The sequence below is a fragment of the Glycine soja genome, chromosome 11 (assembly GCF_004193775.1).
Source record: "Glycine soja cultivar W05 chromosome 11, ASM419377v2, whole genome shotgun sequence".
In the NCBI taxonomy this organism is placed as follows: domain Eukaryota; kingdom Viridiplantae; phylum Streptophyta; class Magnoliopsida; order Fabales; family Fabaceae; genus Glycine; species Glycine soja.
In genome coordinates this window covers 2,492,576-2,511,582 of record NC_041012.1, presented here as the reverse complement: position 1 = coordinate 2,511,582, position 19,007 = coordinate 2,492,576, and the positions used below count along the sequence as shown (strand labels likewise).

Genomic DNA, 19,007 nt, shown 5'->3' with positions numbered 1-19,007 from the left:
TAAATCTACACTTTTTGAAGCTTATTAGCAAATTCAAGTTGTAAATTATCAGCATGTTTCTTTTAAAAATAAGTGAAAGTTTATCAATAACATGTGCCTTAAAAAAAGGATATACACATAAACTTTTACACCAGTAATAGCTTTAAACAGAAAGTGTATTTTATCAATCAAAACATTGAATTATAACTATATAATAATTTAAATGTTTGTCAAATTTGAAAAATAATAAAAAGTAATTAAACTATTCATAGTTATGTGTATTTTAAAAGTATATATTACGTCAACTTTTATGTATATGAATGAAATATCAAATAATTTTAAATTAGTATATCCTTATTTGTTTAGTTAAATTTTAGAGGTTCCAAAATTTATATTATGGTAACTGTAATTGATTTTGGGTTTTATACTCCAAAAAAGTTATTTTCTTTTATCAACTTTATATAATAAATTTGTTTAACTCACTTATAGTACCATTCTAAAAAACTAGTAATTTTCTTAACACTGATTTTTCTAAAATAAATTCTATGAAAATCTAAATAAAGTCTTAGTTATTTAAGAGAGTTTTTAGGTGCTCCCAAATTTTAAAGTTATGGTTAGATTTCACATTATAATTTTGAAAGGCGGCCAAATGAAGGATATATAAGATATGTGACTCGCATATCCAATGCTTTATCATTAGCCCGTTAACTTGTTTAATGCTCTTCATGCTCCCTAACATATTGAGATAAAGTAATTATCTTCTTCATGATAGGGTCATTATCTTCTAAAAAAATAGGAGTCTTTGAATTTATTTCTTATTTGACAAGGAAAGCTACAGTTAATGTTGTTGGAGGCTGGCTTAAGCCTTTGAAATTATTTTTTATTTGATAAGGAGTTGGAAGCTGGCTTGAGCCTTTATGGGCTATTCGTCCTCCTGAGTCTTGTTGATTGGAGCAATTAGGCCTTGTCGGACCTGAGATTATTTAAGGAAAATATTTTTTTTTTCTTGGGAAAAGGAGGAAAATATCAATTCTCATAACTATTTTTACTTGACTATTGATGCATATATACATACACACACGTAGAGAGTTTTCATAAAAAATAAAAAATAGAGATTATTTATTTTTTATGAATGCAAATATGAGAAAAAAAAATATACTCAATAGTAATAGCAAATTTTCAGTAAATAGAAAACAGGGCGATTAAAACCTAAAAAATAAATTAATAAAAACTTAAATCCAATTTTAGTTCCTATAATTTTATGATTATACAAATTTTTATTGCATATTTAGTCATTCATGTTTTAAAATTTTACGTTAAAATTTTTATTAAGAAAATTGACGGCAGTTCAATGGCAGACTAAAATTGCTAAGAATTAAAAACATGAAGACCAAACTTGCAATAAAAAAAAAAATAAAGGACTAAAATTTTACGGTTGTGAAACTATAGGAGAAAAAATGAATTTAAACCCATTTGTAAACAGGGCCTAGAATATGTTTCTAAGTGTATTTAAAAATGAACATTTTAAGCGAGCATAGTAGCAAGGTCGAGAAAGGAAAAAGTGGAAAACAGAATTTAAAAGGGGAAACAAATTGGCGGGTGAATGAATCTGACAAGCAGGATGGACCGAAACCAACACACTTTTTTTTTTTTTCAAATTCAATTCAAATCGTTAACGGATCGAATTACCGATTCTGCGTTCCTCACAGTACCACTTTCCATTTCCATCAGCACCAACTTATCTTTCATTGTTTCAACTTTCATGTGTGTAAGAGAGAGAGAGAGAGTGAGATGGAGTGGGTGCGGATCAGTACACGAATTAATTCTCAACATTGAATGCATCCAACCACTCAGTGCCATCGAATTCAATTCCGATCAGTGCAGCCACTTTCTCTGATCATCGCAGTCTTTCGCTGGTAACTATTGCTATAATGCTATTTATCTCACTTCACATTCTCCTTTTTATTTATTTATTTATTTTTCAATTCGATTCTTAGTGAAACCTTGCTTGCTTATGTTCAATTAATTATTCGAGGCCCACACACACTCTCCCTTCCATTTGAAACCCGGTCAGTCCCTGGTGTAGTAAATACTAGTATGTGACTATGATAATGTTGATAGATACAAGAAGAATGCAAGAGGGTTTCTAGAATAGCTAAGAATTAATGATGGGTGAGTTTCACTTTCATAATGTATTTGACAAAGACGGTAATGCACAAGTGCAAGTGGGCGCAAATTCTAGAGCACACAGGCGCTCTAACAGGTTTTTTTTTTTTGCTTTAACTGGAACTCAATATGCCTCGTTTGGAGAATATAATGACGTTTCTTAAGCTAAGAATTTGTTTTTTTTTTTTAAAAAAATGATTAATGGATCCATTGGTGTGAAGAAGTTTAACTATATGGCTTCAATGAAAAATGTGAAATTTTCTCTCTTTTGAGTTTGATTGAGTTCAAACTTGGTCTTGGGTCTTCGTAGATTGTGGTAAGAAGGGTTTGCTGTAGAGGTTGATAATGTTTTCTTTTAGACAAATTGCAGTTATCGTCTAGTGCTGTGCTTCATTTTGTGTCATGACATGGCATGTGGTTTTTTTTTTTTTTTTTTGTGCACTTCCCAGTGCTTCTGACAGGAACCTGAAATTCTCAAGGGGTAGAGTTTTCCATCCTATACAGAAAGACAAGCATGAATCTCTTGTGAGCTGGAGACTGCTATTTAAATTTGATCTTTTTACTTTTTAAGTCATATCTCGTAATTCTTTGGATAAAACAATTATTGCATTCAACATGCAACATATGGACCTTGACACCTTGTATTGTAATTTTGAATGTCAAAGTAAATTAATTCATTTGTTGTGACTTGAACAGGCTTCACCACCTTCAGTGAGGGCTTCTAGGTTCTCAAGTCCGTTACATGACAACCTCACCGGTAACAAGAAAACTTTTTCAAATCCTAGAGCATCCTTGGAAAAAGATGTAAGTTATCTTTTTGGTTTGGAGGAATTTATCTCTGGATATTTAGATTCTTCACTTCGGTATTTCTTGTGAACAATTCTGTTCCAGTTAACACAGTCTGAAGTGACTCAGAATGACACTATATTGCTTCTTGGTTTTCTGATCTTCTCCCAAAGTTTAATTTAGAAGTGGGGGGAAAAACCATAGGATTTCCAAGTTCCATCTACACAGGAGTATATAACTTGGAAGAGTCAAGAGACCTTTAAAAGGAAAGAAATTGATTATATGATCTTGGAACTAATTGATATAAAGTAATGTGTTTCATAGAACAGCTTCACATACTCTTTTTCACAGGATAATAAGTTTGAAAATACTTTATTGAGGAATCAGAGATGCAATTCCTGAAGACCAGAACTGACCTTTGTCAAGAATGCGTAATTTAAAAGCATCTTAATAAGATCAAGAAATCACAATGGAAAAGAATTGTAGAAAATATTCATATGGATATAAGCAAAGCTTAACAAATCATACTTTGTCTTTTAGGGAAATGCATCTTCTGTATTTTATTACTTTCATGAAAACACATTGGAAGAAACACGAAGGGCAAAAATTATGGAAAGACAATTCCAGACTGTGTAGGTTCTTATGATGCCTGAACCATATGATGTATTGATTTTCAGGTTGAACAGCTACAGCTACGCATACAGCACGAAAAATCTATGCGTATTCTGCTCGAGAGAGCAATGGGCCGTGCCTCAAGTACTTTATCACCTGGACACAGACACTTTGCAGCTCAGGTAATTTGACATTTGCTGCTCGGGCAGTGGGCCTGTGCTCTGTTCACACTTTAAGCTGTTAAGATCGTAGTGGACATGGTAGAGATATAAACCATTCTTGGGCAGCCACTAAACAACTTAAGTTTTCAGGTTAATTTGGTTCTTGACTAATATCCTGTGCAATTCTTTGTATGTATAGTCTTGTGATAGAAATATTATTACATGTTATTTGACTAAACATGGAATAAGCCATTCAGGATTATAAATTATTAGAACCAGAGGAGTTGATTCTCAAGTAAAGGACTGTAGCTTGTGATAAGGATAAAGGGACACTTCACTTGGATTGTAAATTTTGATCAGACATGTATAATGCACAATGTGATCTTTCTCATTCAAGTTATAGCCATAAGTATTCGTTTGTTTGTGGCAATTAACTACTTTTTCTTTTTCCCCCGTCATAGACAAAAGATTTAATTGCTGAAATTGAGTTACTTGAAGAAGAAGTTACAAGCCGTGAGCAACATGTGCTTGCCATGTACAGAAGTATTTTTGAAAATTGTGTCAGCTGGCCACCTTCTGAACAAAATTCTGGTGTGGCTTCACCAGCTCATCCAAGGTATGAATCCAGGAAGCATCCAAGTATAATTTCAAGTGCTTTCTGTTCATCAAAAAAGTTTCCCTTGCGACCCTTGCAAGCTTTGATTTCGAATAATGACTTGAAGAATAGAATTTTTGGATCAAGTTATGCTCCTTTATCATGTGGCAAGGGCGAAGTTTATTTTGGAAAGACTTGTCCTGATTCCACCAAGGTATAATATATTGCTATAGTTACTCGTTTCCTTTGTTTTTTCTGTGAATGGAAAAAATTTATATATAATAGTACCCTAAAGATGAAACTAATGTACTAAAGATCCCCTTCTGATGTTTGTCCCTACATTTTCACCTTAATCACGTGTCAGGTTAATGAGAAGTTTTCCACAAAGGAGAAAACTCCAGTATTGCGAACTTTAAAATATCATCTAAACCAGTGCCCAAACAGGCTTTCTGAGGAGATGGTGAAGTGTATGGCAACTGTATATTGCTGGCTCCGTAGTGCAACCTCTGTAAATAGTGAAAAAAGTAGATCACCTTTATTATCAAGGTCATCCACTCATGCTGCACAGACAAGACATGGTGTTGGGGAGGATCAAGACTGTTCTTGCAAATCAGTAGTGGAGATATCTTGGATAGCTACACGTAAACGTCATTCTTCTCATGCTTCTTACGCCATTGACAACTTCAGGTTGGCTCTTTAAATATGATAACTTCAAGATGATGTTAATAACAGTAATACCAAGAAGGTGCTTCTCATGCATTTACAAAGAATCTTAAGGCGGTGTCCTACCTTGAAATTATTTCCTTGTTTGGAAAATTAGAAATTTGACAACAGTTTTGTGGTAATCTTAGCAAGAGTTATTTAAAATTACCCACTAACTATTTTATATTTACTGTGGTCTGTTAGATGATTTTCTAGATTATTTATTATCTGACTGGCAATTCTTTTTCTAGACATCTTAAGTAGTAGTGTTAAATATCAGAAATGAATAAATTAGAAAGAAAATTAGAGCTACAATTATAAGAAAAAATGACAAAATCTTGCCTACATGATTTATATGAGAAGAAAACTAATAAAGGTCCTACTAAAAAGAGTTCATCAAATGAAGGATGAGCCCATAAATAAAAATAGAAAAACATCAAGAACATCTCTAAAACAAACTATTAAAAACCTTAATATAAATAGTATTTCTTATTTAATTTTTGAGAGAACACAACAATTTTGTTTAATCTACTTAACCAACTGTCTCTTAAGGGAAGGGTATTTCAATTCTAATTTTTTGTGTACTTGCTTTTTTTGTCCAAGCACACCCTAGATTCTTATGGTTGAATTGTGGACTTAACCCGTTCGTTTTCTCATTTCCTTCAGAGTACTAGTGGAACAACTTGAAAGGGTGAATATCAGTCAAATGGAAAATGATGGACAAATTGCGTTCTGGATCAATGTGCATAATGCTCTTGTGATGCATGTAATATTCACACCAACATGACTATGATTTTTATTTTGCCAACTTTCAGTACGTATAACTTTCTTTTACTGTTAACAGGCATATTTAGCATATGGAATTCCCCAGGGCTCTCTCAAGAGGCTGGCCTTGTTTCACAAGGTAGTCTATTTCTTTATTCGATTGGATATAGTCCTTAGGCAGCAGAAAATTATCCAAGGTTTTCAATGTTCTATAAAGTTTTTGATGCAGAGATTATCTAACACTTTAAGAATGTTATTAAAACTTTAGAAGGATTTTACATTCCGTGAAGCGCTCTTCCCCAGCCAACCTTAGTTTAGTTTGATGCCTAGGCCAGGAACCATCAACCATATCCAAGTAATGTTTATTTCATTGTTCTTTTAAATCCAATAAATTACAAAGAAACAATCACATTTACAGGAACATCAACTAAAATCTTCCTTTGTAGGGGGGAAAAAATTCTCATGAACCCTTCTCTCAATTACTTGTTAGTATTTACATGGTTTAAGTCACCAAAAAGCATGTATCTAAAGTTGCTATGCTATTTGGAGGGCATTTAGATGCCATTGAGAAGTAACTTGTTTTAACCTGTGATGTCATAATCATATACTTTGAGCACTTATGTTTTTCTCGTTGGTACTATCTTATTCTTAATTCATTTCTTTTATTGATACATCATGGAAAATATGAAATAATGAGTACCACTGTGTAGTGCAGGCAGCTTACAACATTGGCGGTCATATCATAAGTGCAAATGCAATAGAACAAGCGATATTTTGCTTCCAAACACCCCGCATTGGCCGGGTACTCATCTGACCCTAAAGTAAAAACATGGCCTCCTCTAGATATATGAGAAGTGTTGCCAGTTTTATGGATGCATTTTAATGGTGGAATATTTTGTTTGGTCCCAATAGTGCAACTCTATATTTTTTCTGTTTTGACCTGAGGGTTACAAATTACATATTCTTCCCATGATTTGCATCTGCTGCTTGCAAGCCTATATTGCTTTAGAAAAACATTAATGTATCCATTTGACTGTGTTATCATTAAATTGGCATTGCTATTTTAGCAATCACCAATGATCTTGTAAACTTATAGGGCTGTTTAATGGTAAGGATAAAAGGGTGGATAATAAAGCTGTATCAAAATAGGCAAAGATATAAGCTTGACAAGCTTTTTTCTTATCTAGTGTTTGGTAGGTGTCATATAACATAGTAGGTAAGAATATAAATTGGATACAAATAAATTACCCTTATGAAAGGAGGGGTTATGGGGATGGCGGTAACCAGGGCAGGGGTGGCAGGGGTAGTAACAGAAGCATTAGTGGCAGCAATGGTATTGGCAGCATCAGAAAAGGAAGAATAATTGTGCGACAGTTAACTCCTGATTGTTAGTTTTTTTTCTTAAGTGTTATTTTTTTGTGTGGGAAAGAGAATGGGACATGTGATTTGGTTCTGCGGAGATGAGGGAAAAAGGGAAAATATTGTTTATCCTGTCATAATTCTTCCTAACCTAACTCCCCTTTCTGTATACATTTAACCTAATGAACGGCATAGGATGAGCTTATCCTGTTTGATTAGGTCACTAATCGATGGATCACAACAGAATTGGTGAAAGGTCCATTTGGGTTTGCTTCTCAACTTGAAAGAGTAATTCACGACTCTACAAGAAGTTTTAACATAATTATTTTCTGTGAGTGAGATGTTTAGAACTCCATTAGGACCTTATTTCTTTTCCTGATATTATAGTGTAATTTTTTTAACAGAATTTGAAGGATGGCATCTCATGTTTCATCTGATTATTATTTTTGTTTGTCAAACAGTGGCTTGAAAGCTTTATGTCTGCTGCCCTGAGGAAGAAAAATGGTGAAGAAAAACAGCTTATCAGGTCAAAATTGTGTATTACTGATTTCGAACCCCTTGTTTGCTTTGCTCTTTGCACTGGGGCATTGTCAGATCCTGTGGTAATTCTTCTTTCATTTACTTTTTTCCAAGGAATTGCAGTTTGAATATCATTGGGAAAATGGGATGTTAGTTGTGTAGGGCTTTGCTCTTGTTGAGAATGCATCTTGATCAATTTTGATGCATTGATGAAGCAGCACATTAGGAAGTAAATAAGAAAAATTCTAAAAATATAGGGTATGATATTCTGTATTCACATTTGCTTCCATATTACTCGCTGATCTCTCATACCCTGATTTTGAAAAGTTTATCAATACTTTTATCGTTACTTTGCTGCAGCTAAAAGTCTACACGGCATCAAATATAAGAGAACAGCTGAATATTGCCAAGAGAGGGTTTCTGCAAGCAAATGTAGTTGTGAAGAAGTCAAGCAAAGTTTTTCTCCCTAAATTGGTGGAAAGATTTTCTAGAGAAGCGTCAATCAGTTTACATGATCTCCTTGGATGGGTCATGGAAAGTGTTGACAAGAAACTGCATGATTCAATACAGAAGTGCCTCGATCGTAAATCTAATAAAAAATCATCTCAGATCATAGAATGGCTGCCTTACAGTTCTAGGTTCAGGTACATGTTCTCGAAGGATCTAATAGACAAACCATGCTGGGTATAACAATATAACATCTTACTGCATTGAAGAGGTTTTTTTAGGTTTGACTGTATGTGAGAAAGGAGGGAGTTAGTTATAGGCATTCATAGAAATTTCGTGTACATTTTAACATAATATAATTTTTGCTTGTGTTAGATTTCGTACTCTTACTATATAAATATTTTGATATAATGTAGCCTCACGCCTATCCATTTGTATCGACAAACTCTCCTTTAACTTGAAAGTTTCATATTAGAATAATAAGCGGCAATTATATGTTGGATAGGTGCGCAGAAGTATATATATAACAATATAAGCCATTACCACAGGTAATTTATAAATATATGAAGAATTCGAATCGATTACATGATATATTATATAGGTCCAATCTAGATAAACTTTTTTTTATAAATACTTAAAAGAAAAAAAAATTATAAGATAAAATGAATTCAGCTTCACTCCTAAGTTAAAATCAATTTATGAATCTTAACTTTAAGCATCTTCAGTTTATTATATATATTGGAAGAGAAATACAGGGCAACATAAATTGTAGGATTCAATTAAAATGGAGTATCACTAGTGTTATCTGTAACAAAAAAGGTACAGCTCAAGCTTAAGAAAACTCCCTAAAAGTTTCTGACTAACAACAATGTAGTGACCACCATGACAAACAAGGCGTTACACCACACAAGTCATCAATAGTGTTGAATGGAAACAACTCGGCTTCTATGCAATGCCTCTCACATACACCATGCAAAACAAGGCGTAAAAACCACACTATTGATTGGAAACAACTCAGCATCTATGAAATGCCTCTCACATACTGGTCCAACGTTGTATTGAACAGCTCACACCTATGAAAAACCCATCAAAAGTTTATCTAGTCAAAACTTTCTTGACTACCAGAAAATATACGAAAACATACAATATAATCCCTGAAACCATCAGAGACAAGAGGGAAAATAGTTAATTAGCAACAAATTAACTTAGATCAATAACATATAATTGGACACCAGGATGGAGACAGAAATTGTTAGCAACAAAAATAGATCAAGTGATAAATAAAAAGCAATTGTTACATTTATGGATAAAAATATGAAAAAAAAATTAGAAATAATTTAGATATCGATCTACTCCTCATTCTGAGGTTATGTGATGTAGCAGCAAATAAAATCACAAAATCAAGCATATAAAACATAGCAAAATGTGTAAGCAAATAGGATGCAAGTCGAAAATCTATCATGGATGAACACACTGCCCACTAGCCAAAGGGCTGAACACAAAATGTTGAGACCGCAAATAGTAGTGGCCTAGTTAGAAGACAGTAGTTACTGGTGAGTAGGGGTAGGCACTATTCTGATTTACTGTATCAATATAATTTGTCGCTAATTTGTTTGGTTTTACTATATAGGAACTAGGAAAAGATTATGACTTTGTGAAATTTATGGATTAAATATACTTAATTAATTCCATTTTATATACTGGGTGAGCTGGCCTCTAAGCCCACATGGATAGGTCTGCACTGCTTAGAGTACTGGGACGAATTATAAAGATTGAATGATGTTTGTCATAAGATGACCTTGCCCTTTTTTTTAACGTCTAGTATTAAAATCAAGTGGTATCTAGGCCAGCTTACAAACAATTCAACTAATCTACCTCCTTACATGGCCACAAACAAACAATCCACATTAGATTCCTAGAGGCCTAACTCTAGAGAATAAGGAAAGTTAGGATTTGAACCTATGAACAGTGTGCCAAACCACATATCACATACTCACCTTCATCACTATTGCACCTCATTGGGATCAAAGCAGTTATCATATGCATTGAAGACATAGAATGACGCCAGTTAATGATGGGAATGTCCATGGTGACACTATGAAACCACATTCAAAGGACAAGTATGTTTTCTGCTTTTGGTAAAAGGACAAGTATGCCATTTACAGGGAAAGTATAAATTCTGTTACCTAATAGGAGATCCAGGTGTATAGAGCGGATTCTTGACAACATATTCAACATACAAATTGTAGATATACTTTAAGGATTCCCGTAGATCACCAGTTCTAGGATGAGTCACCAAGATGATCTGCATAAAGCAAGAACAGGGTTACATTAGGAACAATATAACAACCACCTATATATGAAATTATGAATATTGCTACATGATTTATTTTCCAGAATGCATAATTTGATTAGATAAAATTTATGACTGCTGTAATATATCTCTTTAATTGCTAAAATAGCTGGCAGTGTTACTAGTATTAAGTAGTCCATCTTACTTTGCACAACCTTTAAGACAAAACACTATAAAGGATAAATTTAGTGAAATCCACCAAACTCAAATTCACTACCATTTATACCTACAAACTAATGCGAGAGGTGATAGCATCATAAAAGCATGAATGTAACTATTCCAAATCAGAAACTCAACTATATGCATAGTGGACAATGAAAGAATAGCATTATAGTTCAGTCTTTAGCTTACTTGAGCTTTCCCCAGAAATACCAAAGATTATAAATATGTACTCGCCATATTTCTTATGAAATATTAAGGGGGTGTTTGGTTTGATTGTTTTCTGTTTTCATTTTTACTGAAAACAGAAAACGGTAATGAAAATGTGTTTGGTTGGATTTCTGAAAAAAATTTCAGTGAAAATGAAAACAGGAAACAACCAGAAAATGAAAACAATAAATTCTTGTTTTCAGTTGAGAACAGAAACCTCATTTTGGGTAAAATGAAATTGCGGTGGCAATGAATGTAATTTTAAGTAAATCTAAAAATACAAAAAGACAAGAAGTCAATATATCATAAATTTTCAGTATTTTTATTTCATGATAACAGAAAACAAGAAATCAAACCAAACATGTTTTCAGAATTCTAATCTTTTGAAAATGAAAACAGAAAATAAAAACAGAAAATGAAAATGTAAACCAAACACACCCTAATGTTTCAGCTTCACTTAATAAAAACATTTTGCCTAAACATGTTTATAAGCTCCATTTTGTTATCTGTGCAGCATGATAAACTCATCTATGGAGCTTATAAACATGTTCATTGTTCTAGAACCAACAAGCTTTACAAGCTACAATGAAGTAGACAAAGCCAGAACATTTGGTTCAAATATACATGAATTTGTAAGTCACTCAAAAAATTAGATCAGGCCAAAACTCAAATCCAAAAATTAGATCAGGCCAAAACTCAAATCCAAAAATTAGATCAGGCCAAAACTCACAAAACTCATGAATTTATCTTTTTCTCTTCTTTTTCTAGTTCTCTGCCACTTCAGTTTGTCATTTAAATTAGGTTAATAAACCAATTTTTTGTCTGGCCAAAATGGGATTAATATTAATATATATAACAGACAAATATAGATTACATTTTAAATGTGAACTAGCTACAATTATCAATGAAGAAATGAGCAAAAGCCAAGGTGCAAAACATTTCAACACTAAACTTTATAATCAGCAGTGAATTGATCCATAAGGTTCTATAACAATAACATATAAGGGAAACACATATTATTGTAGCTGACCTTTATTCCAGAAGGACTTTCCATGAAACTAAGTTTGTACGTATTAGTGCGGAAACTGTGAAATGAACAACCTTGGCCAGGTAACTGTGGCATACCAAGGTTTCCTTTCTCAACAGCACTGCACAACAATTTGGAGTATAACGAATTAAACTTGCCATTGTAACATGCAACATATAAATTCCTTAAATAATTACACAAAAAGTCTATCATATAATCCGTAACTTGTTGGTATTTATTGTGACAGTTATTCGGTAAAAACATTAACATAATCAAGTGATAAGTGTGTGTTTGGTTTAGCTTATTTTGAAGTAATAATTGCTTATTTCTGCCAGCTTTTCCAGGAGAACTAAGGAAAACTAAGTGATTATTTCTCCAGAAATATCAAACTAACTTGCTAGGCAATATGGCAGATTTTGCAATACTGTAACATAAATTTCCATTAAAATTTCTTTCATTAAAGAATAAGAGCATAAGCAATCATCAAATTACTTTTAAGGAGTACAGTTACTTTGTGTATTCAGAAATTAATCATGGAAGTAAAATTAAACAGTACATTTGGGTGTAGAATAGCTGGAAAAACGATTAGGCACGTATTCAAAATCCAAGAGACACACAAACATACCTAGTGGGGTCCATCTTGGCAGTTAATGACTTCAGAGAGAAAAGTAGACCAAACATTAACTTTTGGTCTTGCTGGGCATCCAATGTCCGCAAGGGACGATTCCACTCCCTATAGAGCAGGCACACACCATTCCTATTGAACACATACATCATATGGCCATTGTTTCCTGAAGCTGTCGGAGCAGGAGGTGAAGGACTAATCTCAGACCCCCCAAAGAATTGCATTCTTGATCAACAGGGATGAAGAATAGATTGATACTAGCGAAAAAACCAAAACCCTGACACATATGCTAATCAAATTAACACAGTGCTTCACATTGGCCAGTAATATGCGAAATCCAATAATGCAGCAATTTATTGATATATTGCAGAAGTTTTCCAAAAGGCTCAATCCAGTCCACAGACACGTAGACATAGGTTAGGCCTCATTTAGGTAACATGTATATTAGTGAAATGTTTACAATCAAAACGTCCAAAAATTATACCAGAAAATGCAACTGCAACTCAAAGTATGAGGAAAAATAGGATTCCTTTAAGGAAACAAACTTCATTATGCAATAAGGCCCACTAGATATAGGGGTACTCACAAAATTAAGCCGAACTAACTAAACAGAGTGGTTTACTGGTTAAACTTGAACTGATCCTCGCAACCCAGACATCTTCGAATTAATAAAACTTTTTTTCTACCACACCCAAAAATAAAAAATAAACAGAACATAGCATAGCAGCAGATAACTAAAACTGCAATACAGCTTGAGCTTGAAGTAGTGAAAACATGGAAGGATCTTAGCAGAAGAAAAGTGCGAAAACAAGAAGAAAATAATAACCAGTGAACAAAAATAAGTAAAAAAAAAAAAATGAATGATGGTTAGAATTACGCGGGTAGCAGCTGTTAGTGGGATTGCGAAGCTCTCCTGAGTAATTCCCCTAACAAATCAAAAAATATTAAGGAAATAAACAACAAATTAAACAAATAAAATGAAGAATAAAAAAATAGACAAGGAATGAACGAATTGCAGAGACATACCGTTTCAGTGTTCGGTAAGAGGCAAGGATGATACGGCGGGAATGCCCCCGGCGATATGGCCTGCGATTGGGAACGACGACAAAGTGTGGACGAGTCGAAGAGAGAAACGAGATCTAAGACAGTACAAGAGTAAAGGAAAAATAAAGTTGGAGTTCAGTTTAAGGAGTGGTTCCATTCGTATTAATTAATGAGTAAAAGTATATTTTTCCTCCTTATACAATTTTCATTTTTAAAAGAAAATACTACATTTTATTTCTGAAATTCAGTATATAGAATTATCAAGTTCAGTATATAGTCATGACATTAGTAAAAAAATGTACTATTTTTTTAATATCTTAAAATTCAAAGAATACTTTTACATTTTGTTGTTGATTTTTATCACTGAAAATTTTAAATTAGTTCCAAAATTTTGTTAAGAATTCATTTAAGTCCTAAAATTAACCTATTTTTCATATTTTAATTCTTAAACTTATGTTATTATCGTTACTTAAGTTTTTGAACTAAGGACCAGAGGAGGAGTTAATTTTAAGAACTTAAATAAAATCCTAACGAAATTCAAAAACTTATTTGAGTTTTTCTTGATTTTAAAAGCTAAAATTTAAACGAAATATAACTTCATCAACTAAATTGATAATTTATTATATATTCAAATGTTTATCTCTTTTAATGGATGGTTGACACGACTAATGACATATTGGCTCGTTTGTTTTATAAAAAAAAATTTTTTTTTTACTTTTTAAAGTATTTGTCTAAATTATTATTTTTTTTTTGAAAAAACATTTTTTAAAATACTTATTAAGATCTACATATTTGTTTCTTAAAAAAAACTTTTAAAGAAAATAAATATTTTTAAAAATTTAAACAAATTGTTTCATTGTGATAATATTACATTGACATGACATTCACTTTTTTACACATGTTAACTAATCACGTATATGATTATCGCGTAATAAGTGATAAATCAGTTTATTTTATTGCTAAAAAAATTATGAGTTCAATTTTAATCTTTATAAAACAAAAAAATTATTCCAATTTTCATAAAATTAAAAGTTTGACTTCGATCCTCATATTTCCATAAAATTAAATAAAAGTTTGATATTAGTATTCGTAAAATATTATATTTTCAATAATAAGAAACATTTTAAATATATAATTTTTAATATTATTTGGTAGAATGAACATGGGACAAATGATGATAGATTTACGATTTTTAAAAAAATGCTGTACCTTACGAAATAAATGGGACGAAATACTACACGAACATACATGGCTAAATTATGTTTTATCTCATTTACTAGCATTTCCTTATTTTATTAAAAACCCAATCAAAACATTTTCCGCCTGATTTTGTCAGTTTCGTGCATAAATAATTCATACCACGTATCATATATCATTTCTCTTTACGTAATTTATTAATATTATAGAATATGTTTGAATACAAGTCAAAACGTGATTTTGAAAATTTCTTTACTAAGAAATATAATTTTTTAATAGAGAAACTCTTAAAAATTCTCAAAAGTATTCTTAGTCTTGTTTCAAACAGATCCCATTAATTATTAATAAAAATATGTTGCATGTACCAAAGGAAATTATTCTTCATTCCAATTTGAATTTTTTATGTTTTTAAATCCAAGACAAAACTCATCATGATACTTGTATGAAAATTTGAATGATTTTACCCGAAAACCAAATTGAAAACCACCACAACCCTAATAATTAAAACGAGATGAATATTTTTAAACACAATTTATTGCAAATTCAATAACTAATAAGAGTCAAACTTAAATTAATCCACATTTATTATTGCATAAATTATTCAAGAAATACAAATTAACACTATCACTTAGGTTAACTATTGTCGATATTAAAAAATACACGTAACTTAACATTGGGTGTTCCCTTTCAAAATTTCCAATATATATAAAATATAAGATCAGTCCACATTTGTTATTTTCTCGTTATTTGGATTGCACTCTATACACATACACAAGATTGTCTCACGCGTCACAAACAACATCACAAGTGCATGTGCGCTTATTCTTGAAATGATGATCTTTACAAGTGCAGTTCATAGGCATGGCACTTGCTCCCAGTCGTGCAAGGAATTCATGAAAGCAGGTTTGTCCTAAACTCCCAAGTGGACATAGGCCATCCAGTGTCATCTTTTTGGGGCAAAAACTGATTTCCCCTGTTGCGTTACAACATTATAAACAAACAAACAAAAATATAGATACTCACAATTCAATCTAATTAAGATATATTTCGAAAATTCGTATGAATCACAAGAATAAGAGGGGAAATTCTAATATAAAAAAATATAAATCATGGTAAAGGTTGTACCATAAGTGTGGCTGAAGATAGCAAACAAAACGCACACAGAAAGGAGAATGCTTCGTAGCTTCATGATGATATATATTTGCTCCAATACAATTTTCTAACTTTAACTCTTAAAATGGTCAGAGATTGTTGTACCCAAATGAAAGAATATATGACATGAACTGATGCATCTCTTGAGGCGTTATTGGGGGGAGTATTTATTACTTTCAAATTACGTTGAAAATCATATAATAAATACGCGCGTATATCATTCAACTCTTAAATAAGAAGTTTACTAGCAAATAGAAAAGATCGCGCCCGGATCCTCTCCATTTGTGAGAGGAATGGACATCACCATTTCCTTGAACAAGCAAATGACACGTGGATTAAAAATCTTCAACGGCTTAGATTTAATTTTGATTTCAATTAAAAAACAAAAAAAAAAAAAAAAAACGTTTCATACTTCATTTGTGGGAGAATGTAAAGAAGAAGGGCTCGTAATCCATGCTCATTAATTGTCGTTGAAGCCCTTTGACTTTGAGTATGTTTATCCAAAATGAAAACCCTGCACTACTCATAACAGGCAATGATGATGGGTACAAATAGATTGGACAATGCCAACGAGAATGATTCTCTTGAATTGTCCCCAAACATTGTTAGGCTTAATGCTATTTTTATCCGTGACTTTTTAATTTTTTATGAATTTATTTCAATAAATTAATTTAGCATGTTTTATTTAAATTTTTAAGAAACTTATCGATTTTATCTTTTATCATTTTACTTCTAATATAATTGTATTTTATTTTCAATTATTTTATTTTTTGGACAAATTTTACCCACAATTTTTTATTATTTGACAAATTTTATCCTGGCTTTTTTTTATTTTTTGGCAAATTTTACTTTTAATTTTTGTGCTTGTTAATAAATAAATAACTATGATAAAATTTTCAAATTTCTTAAAATTTTAAGATAAAATTTATCAAAAATTAAAAATTTAAAGTGAAAAATGCAATTAAATCATATTGTTATTGTGATTCAATTCTTGATGTGCTTCTTATGCAACTTGGTTCCTTGCTTGTTTCTTTGTTTGGAATTAATTTTTCTTTCTTCTTCCTCTATGTGCTTATTACTGATTTGTTCCGTCAAATATTACATGGGAACCAAGTTATCTCTTCCCTCTTAGTCCAAAAATTCATAGAACCATTATAATGTTGAGAGCAAATAAATAAAAGGGAAAAGAAAATGAAGAAAAAAATTACACTTACATTTTCTCAGATTATGACTCATTACATTTAACTTCACTCATTTTTTATCATACACAATACTCTTCTATTTTTTTTATTATCCATTACACTGTGACCCCCTGGCTCACTAATACGGTCTAATATAACAAGAAAAGAAGAAAGAAATGAAGATCTAGTGACACTGACATCATATTCTTAACCTCAATGAAGGTGGCATTGTCATATTTGATGAAATAGTTGTCAAATTGTAGCAGGCTGTCGTAGGAGGTGAAGTAAAGGTTGTTGAGCTGGGTGACCGCATGTGACACGTAGCAAGAACACTGATCATTGGTGAAGTCGTCGCGACACAGAAGAGGTTGAAGACAACGTCAAAGGAAGCAAGGATAGTGAAGTTATTGTGGTTGGCAACGGAGTTGATGAAGGAAGTAAGGAATGAGTTGATAGTATTTTTGCAGGCAAAACCTGACATGAACTTGAATTGGAAATAAACTTATACAAGAATGATAAAAATTCTGAAGACATTTCATAAAAAATTAACATAGTTGATAAGAGTGAAGGAAAATAAAAATAAATACGATTTTAGGAAAAAACCTGTAAGTGTAATAAACTTAAACTTTAAGGACGAGTGTATTTTTTTTTTATATTTATATTTACCCTGTCTAAAATAATTTCAAGAAGCTCGGTCCATGGACAGATTTAAGGGGGGCAGGGCACCCCCGTTCTCTATTATATATTATATAGATTCATGATTGTTTAATGGTTTAATTATAAGAAATTATGGTGTGATTAGATGGCTTAATTATAGGAAATTCTGTTATGATAGAATAATAATAAATATTGCTTATAGAATATTTTGTTTTCTTAATTTTTTTTCTATCATATCAATTAGACTGACTATCTTGTATATTTAATTTCCTTAATTAACTAGTGTTCTGCTATATATAAAATCATATTGTATCCTTGTACAAAATAAAAAAAAAGTAATACATCTTTTACTCCAATCCTTATGTCTATTTTCCACTAATATTCCTATTCATACTTTATGCTAATATCATATCCAAAAACGTATTTAGACATTGATTTCGAGATTCGAGATTTGACCATGTGAATATGAGTGGTTCTTAAGAAATATCAAATTTATTGAGATAACATTATTTTTGTTTTATTTTCCTGCAATTGCATCACACAATTCTCAGCAAGCAATGAAACAAACCAGTTAGATATTAATTCATGACGGAGAAACAATTCTCCTAAGAAACGAAAGTCTCTGATGATATAACAAAAATAGCGTGAACTTAACAGAACATATCAAAATTAGTTTCCTTTCTTTGAATGCTGGATCCGTCCCTGGCTCAGCCCCACAACATCGATAGAAAGACAAAGAGTAGTGTGGCAAAGGGGCGTAATTCAGCGGCAACAATGAGAGAAAGAGAGAGGGGCTTAGTTGTTGAAGTTGAAGGGAAAGGTTTTTCAGTTTTGCTTCTCTCAAGAACTGAATCTCAGCCTTTAAAGTTTACAAGTGCCCTGTGTTGCATAAAGTTAGAAAAGAAATGTAGATGTCCATATTTTATATGAGAAGAATATAAAGTTATTTTAAAAAATAACTTTCATATCTTATGAGAATATAAATTTCCACCCATTTACATGGGAATAGGAAGAAAAAAGAATCATGTGTATTAAAATGTTGCATAAAGTTAGTTTTTTTTTTTTTAGCTTCTTTTCTCCTAAGTGGAAGTAGGGGTGTGTAGAAATTGTTTTCCAAAAGAAACTAATCAAATCAACCCTATTTAAAACAGTTTGGTTCGTAATAAAAAAAAAGTGCAATGCTCTAGATAACCAATTCATAATCAAAATGGTTTAGATAATCGATTATGAATTGAATTGATTTTAAGATGAAAACCGATTTTGAATTGGTTTTAAAAAAATGATAGAAGCTATGATACCAAAAACAAAGGA

The 19,007-nt window shown here is 31.8% G+C and overlaps 2 protein-coding genes and 1 long non-coding RNA gene across 8 annotated transcripts; 1 reads left to right on the top strand and 2 right to left on the bottom strand.

The window, feature by feature from the left end:
- The first annotated feature begins 1,528 nt into the window (after positions 1 to 1,528).
- On the top strand, positions 1,529 to 8,518 carry LOC114376481. Of its 4 annotated transcripts, none has more exons than XM_028334624.1 (11): positions 1,529 to 1,895; positions 2,595 to 2,670; positions 2,842 to 2,949; positions 3,609 to 3,725; positions 4,166 to 4,513; positions 4,664 to 4,986; positions 5,668 to 5,767; positions 5,846 to 5,905; positions 6,482 to 6,568; positions 7,587 to 7,727; positions 8,005 to 8,518. In XM_028334624.1, exons 1-11 carry the CDS (start codon positions 1,816 to 1,818, stop codon positions 8,332 to 8,334), a joined length of 1,770 nt encoding a protein of 589 aa, XP_028190425.1. In that variant the 5' UTR covers positions 1,529 to 1,815; the 3' UTR covers positions 8,335 to 8,518. The 4 variants fall into 4 exon arrangements, with proteins under 4 accessions (XP_028190425.1, XP_028190427.1, XP_028190424.1 ...); XM_028334626.1 differs by lacking the exons at positions 1,529 to 1,895; positions 8,005 to 8,518 and adding exons at positions 1,958 to 2,242; positions 7,345 to 7,456 and having other exon boundaries at positions 7,587 to 7,725; XM_028334623.1 differs by lacking the exon at positions 1,529 to 1,895 and adding an exon at positions 1,967 to 2,242.
- Positions 8,519 to 8,786: 268 nt separating this feature from the next.
- Positions 8,787 to 13,652, bottom strand: LOC114376483 (trafficking protein particle complex subunit 1-like). 3 transcript variants are annotated; one of them, XM_028334627.1, is made up of 6 exons: positions 13,492 to 13,652; positions 13,343 to 13,391; positions 12,466 to 12,742; positions 11,844 to 11,961; positions 10,278 to 10,396; positions 8,787 to 9,164 (listed from the first exon to the last, which is right to left on the bottom strand). In XM_028334627.1, the coding sequence occupies exons 3-6, from the start codon at positions 12,687 to 12,689 to the stop codon at positions 9,113 to 9,115; spliced, it is 513 nt and encodes a 170-aa protein (XP_028190428.1). In that variant the 5' UTR covers positions 12,690 to 12,742; positions 13,343 to 13,391; positions 13,492 to 13,652; the 3' UTR covers positions 8,787 to 9,112. The 3 variants fall into 3 exon arrangements, with proteins under 3 accessions (XP_028190428.1, XP_028190429.1, XP_028190430.1); XM_028334628.1 differs by having other exon boundaries at positions 8,852 to 9,164; positions 12,466 to 12,745; positions 13,357 to 13,391; XM_028334629.1 differs by lacking the exons at positions 13,343 to 13,391; positions 13,492 to 13,652 and adding an exon at positions 13,052 to 13,310 and having other exon boundaries at positions 8,852 to 9,164.
- A 1,717-nt stretch (positions 13,653 to 15,369) lies between these two features.
- Positions 15,370 to 15,975, bottom strand: LOC114374694. The gene is made up of 2 exons (XR_003658610.1): positions 15,832 to 15,975; positions 15,370 to 15,679 (listed from the first exon to the last, which is right to left on the bottom strand). It is a non-coding gene; the product is annotated as an uncharacterized LOC114374694 (long non-coding RNA).
- Between the last annotated feature and the right edge of the window lie 3,032 nt (positions 15,976 to 19,007).